The sequence below is a fragment of the Panulirus ornatus genome, chromosome 40 (assembly GCF_036320965.1).
Source record: "Panulirus ornatus isolate Po-2019 chromosome 40, ASM3632096v1, whole genome shotgun sequence".
NCBI classification, from domain to species: Eukaryota; Metazoa; Arthropoda; class Malacostraca; order Decapoda; family Palinuridae; genus Panulirus; species Panulirus ornatus.
In genome coordinates this window covers 15,732,132-15,744,937 of record NC_092263.1, presented here as the reverse complement: position 1 = coordinate 15,744,937, position 12,806 = coordinate 15,732,132, and the positions used below count along the sequence as shown (strand labels likewise).

Genomic DNA, 12,806 nt, shown 5'->3' with positions numbered 1-12,806 from the left:
GGTGCCTTATGTTTGCTCCCTGGTTCTTGGTGTCTGGTACCTGGTGTCCAGTGCCTGATGCTTTGTGTCTTGTGTCTGTACTTGGTGCCTTATGTTTGCTCCCTGGTTCTTGGTGTCTGGTACCTGGTGTCCAGTGCCTGATGCTTTGTGTCTTGTGTCTGTACTTGGTGCCTTATGTTTGCTCCCTGGTTCTTGGTGTCTGGTACCTGGTGTCCAGTGCCTGATGCTTTGTGTCTTGTGTCTGTACTTGGTGCCTTATGTTTGCTCCCTGGTTCTTGGTGTCTGGTACCTGGTGTCCAGTGCCTGATGCTTTGTGTCTTGTGTCTGTACTTGGTGCCTTATGTTTGCTCCCTGGTTCTTGGTGTCTGGTACCTGGTGTCCAGTGCCTGATGCTTTGTGTCTTGTGTCTGTACTTGGTGCCTTATGTTTGCTCCCTGGTTCTTGGTGTCTGGTACCTGGTGTCCAGTGCCTGATGCTTTGTGTCTTGTGTCTGTACTTGGTGCCTTATGTTTGCTCCCTGGTTCTTGGTGTCTGGTACCTGGTGTCCAGTGCCTGATGCTTTGTGTCTTGTGTCTGTACTTGGTGCCTTATGTTTGCTCCCTGGTTCTTGGTGTCTGGTACCTGGTGTCCAGTGCCTGATGCTTTGTGTCTTGTGTCTGTACTTGGTGCCTTATGTTTGCTCCCTGGTTCTTGGTGTCTGGTATTCAAGGGACGATTTAGTCCAGTCTGTCAATATCTTGTGACAGTTCTAAAGAGATGAAGTTGACATCTCTAGCCTTATCTTACTGCCGCTCCTTAACACACCCAGGTCACGTTGACATTTGGGGTAAAAAAGTAACTTATCAAGACTGTCATGGCAAAGTAAATCTAATTACATTCTAAATACTATACTGATTTGGCTAACATGGATCATCTATCATTATATTTTATTAATTTGTTTTTGATGCTTATATTTGTGACAGACACATAAATGCTTAGTCTTGTAATTTCATGAAGATATAATCCTAAATATCTTTCCTGAAGATAACCAGAGGCTCCGTCAGGGTCAAGAGGTCACAAGCATTGACCAGTAGACGACCAAGAAGATGGCGGTGATGACCGGGATGAGAAAGTACCTCACAAATCTTAGTGATGCATCTGCTGTAAGATTCAGGTAGGGGCACCAACTCCATTTCTTCTGTTCAAGTGGAACTCCAACCTCAAACACTCGCGCGCTGGCTTCGGGAAGGAAGTCGACGAATACATGGAAAAGGATGATGAAGAAGAGGGTACAGATGCAGAAGAAGAACCAGATGTCAATGAGCTTGACGTAGGCGGTGTCAGGGAGGGAGGAAGAGGCCTGGTTGAAGAGCGTGTACAGGACCAGTTTGGTCGTGAGGCTCAGCACCAACCTCGCCTGCAGGAGGAAAACAACAACACTAGTCAAGGAACTCCTCGCCCACTGATATATCGTAGTCTTCCTAAGCATAATGAACGTGAAGAAAACGACTCTTCACATGAAGTTTTCAGAATGACTGATCATAGAAAATGTAGAATGACTGGATCATAAGGTAAGGCATAAGATGTGTTATATCAATCTTCATTAAAGAAGAATTATGAGATACTACGGACTGCTACAGCCTGTCAAGGTAACCAGGGCATTATGCAGGAACTTAAAGAGTTACAAGTGTTTACTTGGAGAAGTCTTCGCGTCTTTTAGATGGTAAACTTCACGATGCAAAGATAATATTCAAAATGCCAAACCAAGGTTTCAAGCTGGATACAAGTAAACATAAACATAGCTACGTTTAAATGTTAAATCAAAAAGTCTAATTCCTAACAGTATACTGACAGAGCTTGGTTGAATACAGAATCTGATATTGATTGTGTAAAGTAATGAGAAAATGGGAAATAATGTTGTTAAGGATACTGTTCAGGTTTACACATCTTGATCAAGATTAAGGAAAGGAAAACGTTTCAGAGCAGACCCGCGACTCAGACCCAGACACAGACCGATGAGGGTTTTTGAGAATTAGAAACTCAAAAGCCTCACATGTACAAGGTGCCACAGGGTAGAGAAGCCCATCAAACCGTGGATGGTGAACAGACCCACCTGTAGAAGATGTACAGACCCACCTGTAGAAGATGTACATATCCAACTGTAGAAGGTCACTTGGGATTAGATAAGCCTCAGAGACTTGCTTGTACAATGTTTCTGAGGATACAACGCGGATCATAACAGTAGAAAAATCCTACAGATGTAAAGATGAGGCAGAATATCACCTGTTGATACGAGGTCTGAGGAGAGGACACTGACGCTCGTGGAGGACAAGGATCTTACATTATAATGAGGATCCAGAGACCCCATCATCAGAAGCTTCCTCAAAAGTAACGTATGTACAGATCCACGCGTGGAAAGTTCTGTGTCTCTTGAGAAAGCTCAGAGATTCACGTGGAGGAAATGCTTTAAGATATAGAGCCTAGAGACCCACCTTCAGAAACTGCCTGGGAATGAAGAGACAGCCCAGGGACACACCTGTACAAGCTGCCTGGGAATGTAGAGCGTGACGTAGCCCACCATCATCAACATGAAGGAAGGAATGAAGAGCTTGATCACCAGGAACTTGGGTCGTCGTGTCATTGTGAAGGAAACCTGAAATTTTATAATGGATGCATTACTAAACCTTGGGCAGGTACATAGAAGCCAAGTAACAAAGAGAACAGGATGTAAGGTCAGCAGAATACAGAAAGGTCAGGTGTGTGGAGAACTTGGAACTGAAGGTTCTGGGTACAGGAAAGGCCAAGGGCAAGAAGGTCAAGACACAAGGAGAGTGAGGTAGGGGAAGGGTAAAGTGCAAGGTACGAGGAGGACGAGTTACAAACTTGGCAGAATGCGAGGCACAGAAGATGTTGGTTATATGGAAGGCAAGGTACAAAAAGCTCAGACAAGTTAGGGTGCAGAGGGCTGGGCTAACAAGAAGGGCAGGTGCACGATAAGAAGATTATAGGGAAGACATTTCCATGGAAGGGTTGCAAGAAAGCCTGGTTCTAATGGGAGCTGTGTCCGTGGGGAGAGTATTCAGAGGGCTTGGTAGTGAGAATAGTTTATCATCACCCTGGAATCATTCTCTACATCATTCACAGTGAGAAGTAACTGCTATATTCAGTTTTCTTTGAGATATTTTCATGACCACGTCAACCGCATACCTCCAACTTGATCCCATGTGACTCCTGGCTTCTCCTGACGCTGAAGTCGTCCACCACATGTGAGGGCAGCGCCGAGGATCCCAGGTACAACACCTGTGTGCTATCCTCCCGCACCGTCATGTACTCGCCCAGGTCACGACCAAAGCGGAGCATGACGGAGCATCTCTGGGTGTCGAACGGGTACTGGTACAGGTCGAAGGGACACTCGAAGACGCCACTGACGTGTTGGGTCTCAATGATCACGGCCGCTTCTCCGTCGTACACTGTGTCTGCCCAACACGAATCAGTTATTGGACGTAAGATTCTTATTCCGTTGTCTGTGCTATAATTTCATTCCCTGCTGAGAAACTGTGTGGCACCGTTAGCGTTATTAACGAATATGAATACATTCATGAAATTTTACTGGAATAAAACTATGTACATCTGAGCCCTTCCTCATATGAAAGCCTGAAGATATCAACTGGGTTACCTTCACACAGTCTCCCTTATCTATAAAGATAAAAAAGATACGAGTTAAAGATAAACTTTGAAAGGCAGAACTATGTATAGTCTGTTTATGCCATTTTCTTAAACTTGAATTCGACTACTCTACTCGTGAAGCTCACAGATTTGTTTGATTTGGTCACCTTCTTGACAACGCGAAGAGAAAAGCAATACCCAATAGCTTATGGTCACCTTCAAAAGATATCTGACGGGTGTAGCGGGAACATGACTTTGCCTCGACAATATCCTCAAAGGCAAAACAACTCACAAACTCATCATCTCAGTAACGTCGGTGAAGGGAAGAGACAGATCTACTTACCGATGGCTACCTCGTTAAAGTCCCTGGTCAGAGGGTCACCTGTCCTGGCTACTGTCAGCTCCTTATCCACCACTCTTACGTTGCCGTCCAGAACGTTCGTGAACTTGACGGTGGGTCGCCACACCTTCTCGTACTCTTCCTGGCTCGCCTGGTTGGCGCTCGCGTCTTCTCTCAGGTTGTGGTACCTCAGTCTGCGATCTCTCCAAGATGTCATCAAGATGAACTCCATCGTGATGGAGTATTTCGTGTCCTCGATAGTCAGGAACCGGAGGAAGCTGAGGGTGGTGTTGATGATCTCTGGAACATCGGGGTCTAGCGATATGGGGGCCAGCTGGCGACGGTATCCTGCAGGGAAGGCGATCACTCGGCAGGAGTTCTCGTCGGAGAGGTCAGCACACTGGTACTTGCCGTCACAGCGAGCCCAGGCCGCCACACAGGAACCGTCAGAACAAACTATCTCTGAGCTGTTGCACACTGACAAGCTCAGTTCTATCTCCTCGTTGGTTCCATAGTTGCAAACTTTTGTTGTCGTCGTCCACTTGATGCGCCCTACTGGGTAGCCATAACCTGCTGTGGGATGCCCTGTGGCAAGAGTCAAGTTTTCCCGCGTGTCTATGAGCTGCCAGTCTCTTTCTTCCGTCATGTAAATAATATAGCCAAAGTAGCCATGGAAATAGGGTTTATCGTTCTTGTATCCCAGGATCTCGAAGTAAGTCCTCGCGGGTGTTTTGAAACAGAGGCCTCGCAACACCAGAGGCCGCTCAGGCACTGTGAAACAACTGAAGCATCGAAGTGGATGATCGCAAGATCTGTCGTCCCACAGACCAGTTTCAAGTCTCAGGGATGCACAGTTCTCCGATTCTTTGCCATTAGGTGGAAAAGTGAAGCATGTGGTTGCCATTTTCTTGCTACCTGCCTCGAGCCACACACCTTCTTCTTCAGCATCAGTTACTCCGATCCAAAATGAATCAGGACAAAGACTCGCGAGCTCCAGACTGCGGTTATAGAAGACCTTAGCAGCTTCACATGTAGGAGGGGAATACAACATACTCCCAGTCGTCTCACAAAACTTTGCTGACTCAGCAAAGTTAAAAGAATCTGTATAAATCACGAATTTGGTCTCACGGACACACAATGCTTCCAGGGACACAACTTCTATAGAGACATCATAATTTTCCACATCATCAAGTTCAAGAGAGAAAATGTCGCCATAACTTTCTGTTCGGCAGTTGGCCATGTCTTCGATTTCCCGATCCGACAGCGTTCGGCCCCACAGGTCGACTTGCGCAAAGCTTCCGAAAAACATCTCTCCCTGGACGAACCCGCCGCCTACCTCATCCTGCTCCTGGCCGAGCACCAGCATCCCTCGCAGGTCGATCCCATCTAGAGGGAATGAGTGAGGTTCCGTAAGCCTCAGGAATCCCTCGATATAGAGAGAGTAGGTGCTGGGGGTCAGCAACAAGCAGTAGTGGTTCCAGAGGCCGGGTTCCATCTGCGTCTTGTAGTCCTCAAGTCCTTCCAGTCGTGTGTTGTTCAGCAGGACCCTCAGTGTCTTGTCTCGACGGTCTGGAAAAGTAATGTCTGTTGATCTGGATGATCATGTAATGGTGTCCCTGTTTAATCTCGTCTTACATATGTTCGTCAAATATAATTACAATACTTTTACCATCTCTGGATCAGTTTTTGAGATTACACACACACACACACGCGCGCACACACACACACATACTTATCTAAATCTTGTCTTTACCAATCGATTCATTTTCTTCTTTGTATTACGAGTAATTTGCCAAACTTATAGATTTCCTTTATTTAGAAAGCAATTTACGTGACTTCGACTATTGTATAGAAATATGGATTATGTCGGCTTCTCACACGAGTGTTGGAGGAGACACGTCATGTTTATGGCAGTTTATTTTTCCTCACAATGCTCGACTCTCAGGCCTGGCTGCCCAAAGGTCAGTTCAGGTTCAGTACGCACACATGAGGATGGTGTTGGCGGCACCGGGCAGAGCGTAGGAGAGATGAACTTCCTCGTGAGTGAAGGCGACGCTGCGGAAGCGGTAGCAGATAGTGAGGGCGCTGACGGAGGTCTTGGGCGAGCGCCCAGCAGCCCCCAGGTGGATCCTGAGGAACACGTCCACCCTCGGCACCTGCCACACGTCCGTCTGCATCGAGAACACCCTCACGCCGGAGCCTGGGAGGAGGTAGGACGGTGGTAGAGTGGGTATAGAATAAGTACAGCACACTTTAGTACAGAGAACACCAGCCAGCTGAAGCCTGAGGTAGGGTGGGAAGGTGTAGTAGAAAGGTGATAGAGTATGTATATAGCACCCGTCAGCATGGAGAACAGCCATACATGTATATGTAAGTGAAAGTGATAGCACAGTATGCAGGTCACACATTTCACTGTCCACTTGGATGGTAATATCATTATGTGTTGCATTCAGCTACACTGTATTCCTGCGTCTTACCATACTGAGTGAGGCAAGTACACGGTGAAGACCAGTCTAGCTATACATTTCTAGCAGACGTCTGCAGTATTGTTTACATATGTAATCATTTGTCATAACCATATATTTGTGTTTAGCATATTCATTAGACTTACCATGATAAGCAAGAAACGTATGGGTTGTTGCTGTGTCGAGTAAGTTTGTATAGCGTTTTGATCAATAAGTAACAACCTGTTTCAACACATGAACTGCTACAGCGAGTGAACTGGTACAGCGAGAGTGATTGATCATGTCGTTAATCTAACTGCTGTGTGTGTGTGTGTGTGTGTGTGTGTGTCTGTGTGTGTTTGTATAGTTTGTTTTCCATGGACGATTCTCGTGCCACCTTGACCTGAACTGACCTCCTCCTGACGTAGATACAAAACAGGCATCAATGTTAGTAACGACTGAGCAAAGATGCTGACAACAGTGACTGATGCGAGAAGCAATAATTTCTTTTCAAAAGATGTTTCCAGGAAGCTATGGCTCCCCTTGCCATGTAATCTATTCAGGATTCTAATATGTATTGTGAAAGCACAAGTCTGAATGATATTGGAAAGCGCTTGTCACGTCGGTCACAATAGGACAAAGTAAGTGTGAGTCAGGAGCGTGTAAACGTAGGCTTCACTACCCCAAGTTCCTACACTGCTCACACCTGTCTTATGTACACATTGATAACATGATTCACAACAACGTGGGAGTCGACGTTTACTGTGAGAAATGTGAGTCTGTTGCTTCCACTGATGATGATTGCTAATATAAAAGGGTAAGTAAACGTCGATATTTCGAAAAAAAAAAAAATAAGCTGTAGTTCGTATGTACACGCCATAAGTCACGAGAGACTCCATCACAAAGTGAATCATTGCACACACACACACACACACACACACACACACGAGCCCCATGAATAATTACTAAACACTGAACCGCTTAACCAATTCATACCAGGCAAAGAAATATTCGACAAAATCCAACGAAGATCATGAGTAAGGTTGATATGTGGGCCGGTGCTACGGGTAGCCATGCCGAGTAGTGGTAAAAAGTTCTGATTTCTCGGGACTTTACCTTCAAGAAAATAACATGGGACGCCTGAGAATCGCACGGGGCTGAGGACACTCCAGCCACCAGACTGTGTGCAGATGAACTTGTTTTGCCGCCACAATACTCCAAGTCACAAGAGATAGACCCACACAAATCCTATGTGGCCCAGAAGCCTTTCGCCATTTGTTCCCATGATGTTTAGATTCTCTTTTAACCAAGAAAAAATAAGATAAACTACAGATAAACTCTAGGATGCCATGATGACGTTAGCATAGATCATCTAATCGACGTTAAAAGAGAGTTTAGAAGCAGAGGACACAACACTACACGTAAAGTGGCGTCTCCAGCAACATGGCTATGAACCCGTGGAAGAAACTGAGGGATTACCGCTGGGAATTTCAAGGAAATTGCGACAGTAAGACGGAGGTAAGTGGCTGGTCCAACGAGTGTCAACCTCCCTTTCCAAATACACAGACAGGTAATAGCATACAAGTAGAAGCGTCCACATGGGGCGTACATGTTTAGAAATACGCTAGTGTGTACTTACCCTCTGTTTACCTCTCTCTCTCTCTCTCTCTCTCTCTCTCTCTCTCTCTCTCTCTCTCTCCATCTCCTACACCCACATACGACAATAAACCACTTTCTATAAGATAAACCCTCACTGACCACCTGGGCGTTCCCCTACCCGGAGAAGCGATATCATGATTTTCTGCTGTGTGGTCTGTCCAAACACAGTCGCCACCCTCGCTTCTCCGAAGGGTCACATCGCCCCCTGTGTGGTCACCTGCGTGATAAAGGCTTATATACACCAGCGGGAGTTTGTTTACATTCTTTAGGTATGAAGCGTGATCGTCCATCAGAAAAAAACTGAAAGGAGAACTCACTACAGGCGAGGCAGCGTGAGGTGGTCGTTATTGCCTTTGTAAGTGATCGGTCTATCATCACTGAGTTGGGCCACAGTGGCTGCTATGATGGAAGTTTAGGAGACTTAAGGAAAGATTTCTGCTGAGTCTCATGTGTTTATCCTTGAGTTGCAGAGGAAATGAACAGCTACGTAAGATTTAGGAGAGAGCCAGAGGAAAGAATTTAAGGATCTTACGCACACTGAGACTGTACGTGGTCCTTGACTCATTCTTAACATCCGGTGAATTAAAGATTATTCTGTTCGTGGATGAAGCGTGACGTTGATGGCCATAATGACCCTGGCGGCTGATTGCTCTGAAGCTCAAACAACCAACCAACCAGTCAAACAGAGCCAATGGGGCTCCTGATATTGAGCAAAGTATACATCATGATTATCCTGTAGTGCTGAAAAATCATTTATTGACTTCACGTAGTTTCGCTCTGTAATTTACAAACGTTAAGTTCAGTGGAGTTGAAAATTTTAGTTACTATTTTCTTTCAAGGAGATTATTACCTGTAGCTAACTCACGTTGAAGGTGGAACGCGCATCTGAATTACCAAGATTTCTTAAAATATTTGAATTTACATTGCGATATAAACAGGCAATTAGGTCAAACTGGAGAAATGGCGCTCAGCTTAATGTGTGGGATTTCGACATTAAGCTCTGCTAACTAAGTCTTTCAGGAAGCGATGCACTGAAGCGTAATGTGCCCCGAACTGGTGAATTATTGCAGTTATTTATGAATATGAACCAGTTGTCCTATATTGCTTCACTTTCAACCCTAATTTGCAATTACGACGGTTTTCATGTGGGTGGACCACAAGGAGTGACTGAATGTGCCCATGTATCATTCACGTGGACCAAATTTCACGAAAATTACTGCGATTGTAGTGTTGTAAGGATGACCGAGGCTGCATCACTTCAACGATAAGATCGCTACTGTTTCGGACGCAGTTCGAGTCAGTATAGTTCGTCAGTACGAGTGATGCACAAGTAGTGAGACACACTGATGTAAACAGAGGAAATAAGACACTCATCGTTGGTAAGACTGTTACATGTAGTTACCAACGAGCAGAGAACGTGTGGCAAGACACGAGTTGTGATAAAGTACAGCTGTCGACAACAGTGTGTGTGTGTGTGTGTGTATGTGTGTGTGTGTGTGCTGAATACCATAATTTTTGGTCCTGTTGATACTGCCAGAGATTCTCGTACATCCGCATCCTCGTCTGACACAGAGCCAGTGGATAAATTTGTTTAGGAAAAGAATGGCCTAATTGTTATGATTTATGGATGTCAACTTAATACCCTCCCTTCGCCACCTTCCCTGCAACTAACCCAGGAACCTAACCTGACCTGTTAACCTAACGTGCGATGAACGTCGTAAAACAATACGTTACCGGCAAACATTTCGTATCTAGAGGGTAGAGAATGTAAATAATGTTAACATGTACTTGTGGTACCATTGTCCAGGGTGGAAAAAAATCGAAACGTATATGAAATAGTAAAGTTGACAATGTTCAGTTTCGAGCATATACAGAGAAGCTCCATTAGTTACGGAGTGCGTCTTGGTCGAGGGTTTGTGCCCGCTGTTTATCACAGTACAATCCACAGTTGATTTGTCGAACACAGATTTCTTTGCCCGGCAAGACATTCAACCGCGAAGCCCACAAATTTATGTCGCGCAAAGAATTCCCAGCAGCAATCTTTTTGGCGGGATGATGGGTTGCGATTGGAAATAACTGAACGACCATTCGAAGAAAGACCCTGTCATTCTCGCTGCTCACACCAAGCAGACAGAGTGAGACGCCACTATTCAAAAAGCTTATGTTAAATACAATGAAAATTTAAGTTAGTCTTACTGCAGTCTTAGTTTGTGTCGACAAAATGATAAGAAATAAACACGAATGAAAATACCTACTAAGTCAGTGACCAAAATATTAACTTAAAAACATGGAAATATTCCTTAAAGTGCAGTGAAGAATTCCACAGTTGTTCCCCGATCTCGTGGGCAAGAAACGCCAATGCAATAAACTACAAGAGAAAAACTGTGCTACTTAATCAACTCACACTGTACCCTTTTTTGTGGTCTAGTGATGGATCAATTTTTTTCTTTTTCTTTTTCAGTCTCCATTTACGGTTTTGCTCGTTTATTTACAGGGCAACATATTCTTACTAAAGTCAGCAAAACTTTTGTGAAGGTGGCGCAAACAAAGGAAGTCACCTTTAGGATTCACCTGAACTAAAGCTTTTGAAAAAATAAAGTTTACACGTTCATACTTTTCGTCTTGATCCCACTTGACCGTCGTTACATCTAAGCGTCACAGAGCAAAACCCACGACGTATGGGAGAGTAGGTACGAGGGTACATCACCAGTCCCTCACGTCAGTACTTCTGATCCTCCATCAGTAGAGGCACAGGAGGGGGTCAGTAAGGTTCTCAATACAGCATTAATGTTTGTCACAATACAACTCTATCTAGAATACGTACTGTCTTGAGTCATCGACAAAAAAATTGCAAAAATAATTAGGAAATTCAATTTTAAGAGAAAAGTTTAACGAGTAAGGATACAGCGACTGACGTCTTCCAGGTAACGTACCTGTGGTGCAGCAGGCGAGAAGGACGCTCATCCACAACAGCTGTGATCTTACGCTTCCTCGGGGCGTTGCACCTGTCCTCACGCCTCCTGGGGCCGCCACACCTGTCCTCACGCCTCCTGGGGCCGCCACACCTGTCCTCACTCCTCCTGGGGCCGCTACACCTGTCCTCACGCCTTCTGGGGCCGCCACACCTGACCTCACGCCTCCTGAAGAGGCCACATCTGTCCCCACGTTCACTGGTGCCACCACCACTTCGGTCCTCACGCAATTTAGGGAAGACCAACATTTTTCACGCTCGGCTGGGCCGCTATACGTGTCTTCACGCATACCTGGGATGTCATATATGTCCTCATATGCACAGGGACAACCACGTTTCTTCTCCCAGAAGTGTAAAGCGCCACATCTGCTCTTCAGCATCCTGGTGATGTCCAACAGTAACTAACTTCACACTGAGTTTATATATGTGTTCTTGTGTTCACACTCAGTCTTTTTTTTTTTTGTTAACAGAATCTGCTTCACACCTGTCGTTGCAGTGCTGAGGCCCCCAAACCGCTGTGCACTTGATACAGATAGCACACCTGTTGCCACACTCACTAAGGCATCCATACCTGCTTCTTAGATTCCTGGTTACATATATCTTGGTCATTCCGTCGCTCAACATCGTAGAAACTGATTTCAACCAGCTGGGTCTGTCCATCACCCTAGCGGGCATATTTGTTGATAGTATGTTTCTGTTCCTGGCCGGCCTGTGTGTTTTTCTGACTCGACGGATTCATTTCGTCGTCCCCTTAGGAATTTCAAGTCTTTGTCTGGCGGGCTATTTTGCCTCTGGAGAGATTCTAGACAGATTCCTGGAATTTCTCTTTGTCTCCGTTGATTAGTTTTGCTGATCCGTGAAAAGTTTTCAGCAGTTCATCACAATGTGATCTCATCATAAAGTACCTGGGGATCTCTCTGGTATGTACCGTATAATTCGTGATGATTTTCCTTCCTTTTATTTCCTATTTCTTTTCTGCTATCTATAGGTACTTCCGATCGTCCAATCCTCACGTATTCGGCTATGCCTGGCGTGCTGGGGGGGCCTCCACACTCCTGCTGATGTCTTTGAGGATGACGCCTATGGGAATAAGTCGGTTTTCCCCCGTCGAGTGTGTGGCTCGGTGGCGGTGTTGCGCAGAATGTATCGGCAATCCTGTATACGTGGGTCACGACCCCAGCTGGAATTAAGACTTTGGTTCCAAGTCACGTTCTTGCTCAGGCTGGGTATTCAGTTCGAATTGAAGTAAACAAACTAGGAAGATATTCCAGCTGGATTTGGTTCTTTTAGGATATTCAGTTATGTATTCGATCTTTTTTTCTTTTAAGTTTGTCTTGATATTACGAGGATTGACTTCAATCCTTCTCGATCTTCTTTGTGCTGAAGGATGTATAGGTGATGGGAGCAGGTCAGGTGGTGCTGAGGGCGGCAGGTGGTCGGGTGAGGCCCTACGAGAGCAGTGGTCGGGCCACACAGCAGGTCAGGTGGTGCTGAGGGCGGCAGGTGGTCGGGTGAGGCCCCACGAGAGCAGTGGTCGGGCCACACAGCAGGTCAGCAGCAGGACTAGTGCGGTCTCGGCCGTACTGGTGGGAGGACAAGACGCTATCGACCACCAGATGTCTCCACTGGACACTCACTATAGACGTGCCTTACATCTGAAGCGCCTGGGAAGAACTGAACGAGTAGTTCATCGAGAATGTGTACAAACACACACACACACACACACACACACACACAAATACACACA

At 45.6% G+C, this 12,806-nt stretch overlaps 1 protein-coding gene across 1 annotated transcript; it reads right to left on the bottom strand.

Annotated features, from left to right (window-relative positions):
• Positions 1 to 730: 730 nt before the first annotated feature.
• On the bottom strand, positions 731 to 12,554 carry LOC139761471 (uncharacterized). Its single transcript, XM_071685701.1, has 6 exons — positions 11,022 to 12,554; positions 5,970 to 6,185; positions 3,989 to 5,554; positions 3,187 to 3,455; positions 2,516 to 2,632; positions 731 to 1,396 (listed from the first exon to the last, which is right to left on the bottom strand). Exons 1-6 carry the CDS (start codon positions 11,437 to 11,439, stop codon positions 1,046 to 1,048), a joined length of 2,937 nt encoding a protein of 978 aa, XP_071541802.1. The 5' UTR covers positions 11,440 to 12,554; the 3' UTR covers positions 731 to 1,045.
• Positions 12,555 to 12,806: the final 252 nt, after the last annotated feature.

Coding starts and splice junctions, on each gene's coding strand:
- LOC139761471 (XM_071685701.1), bottom strand. CDS start 11,439: ATGCTGAAGAGCAGATGTGGCGCTTTACACTTCTGGGAGAAGAAACGT. Junction 5,555..5,969: donor CGCCAACACCATCCTCATGT/GTGCGTACTGAA, acceptor TTACTTTTCCAG/ACCGTCGAGACAAGACACTG. Junction 2,633..3,186: donor CACATGGGATCAAGTTGGAG/GTATGCGGTTGA, acceptor ATAAAATTTCAG/GTTTCCTTCACAATGACACG.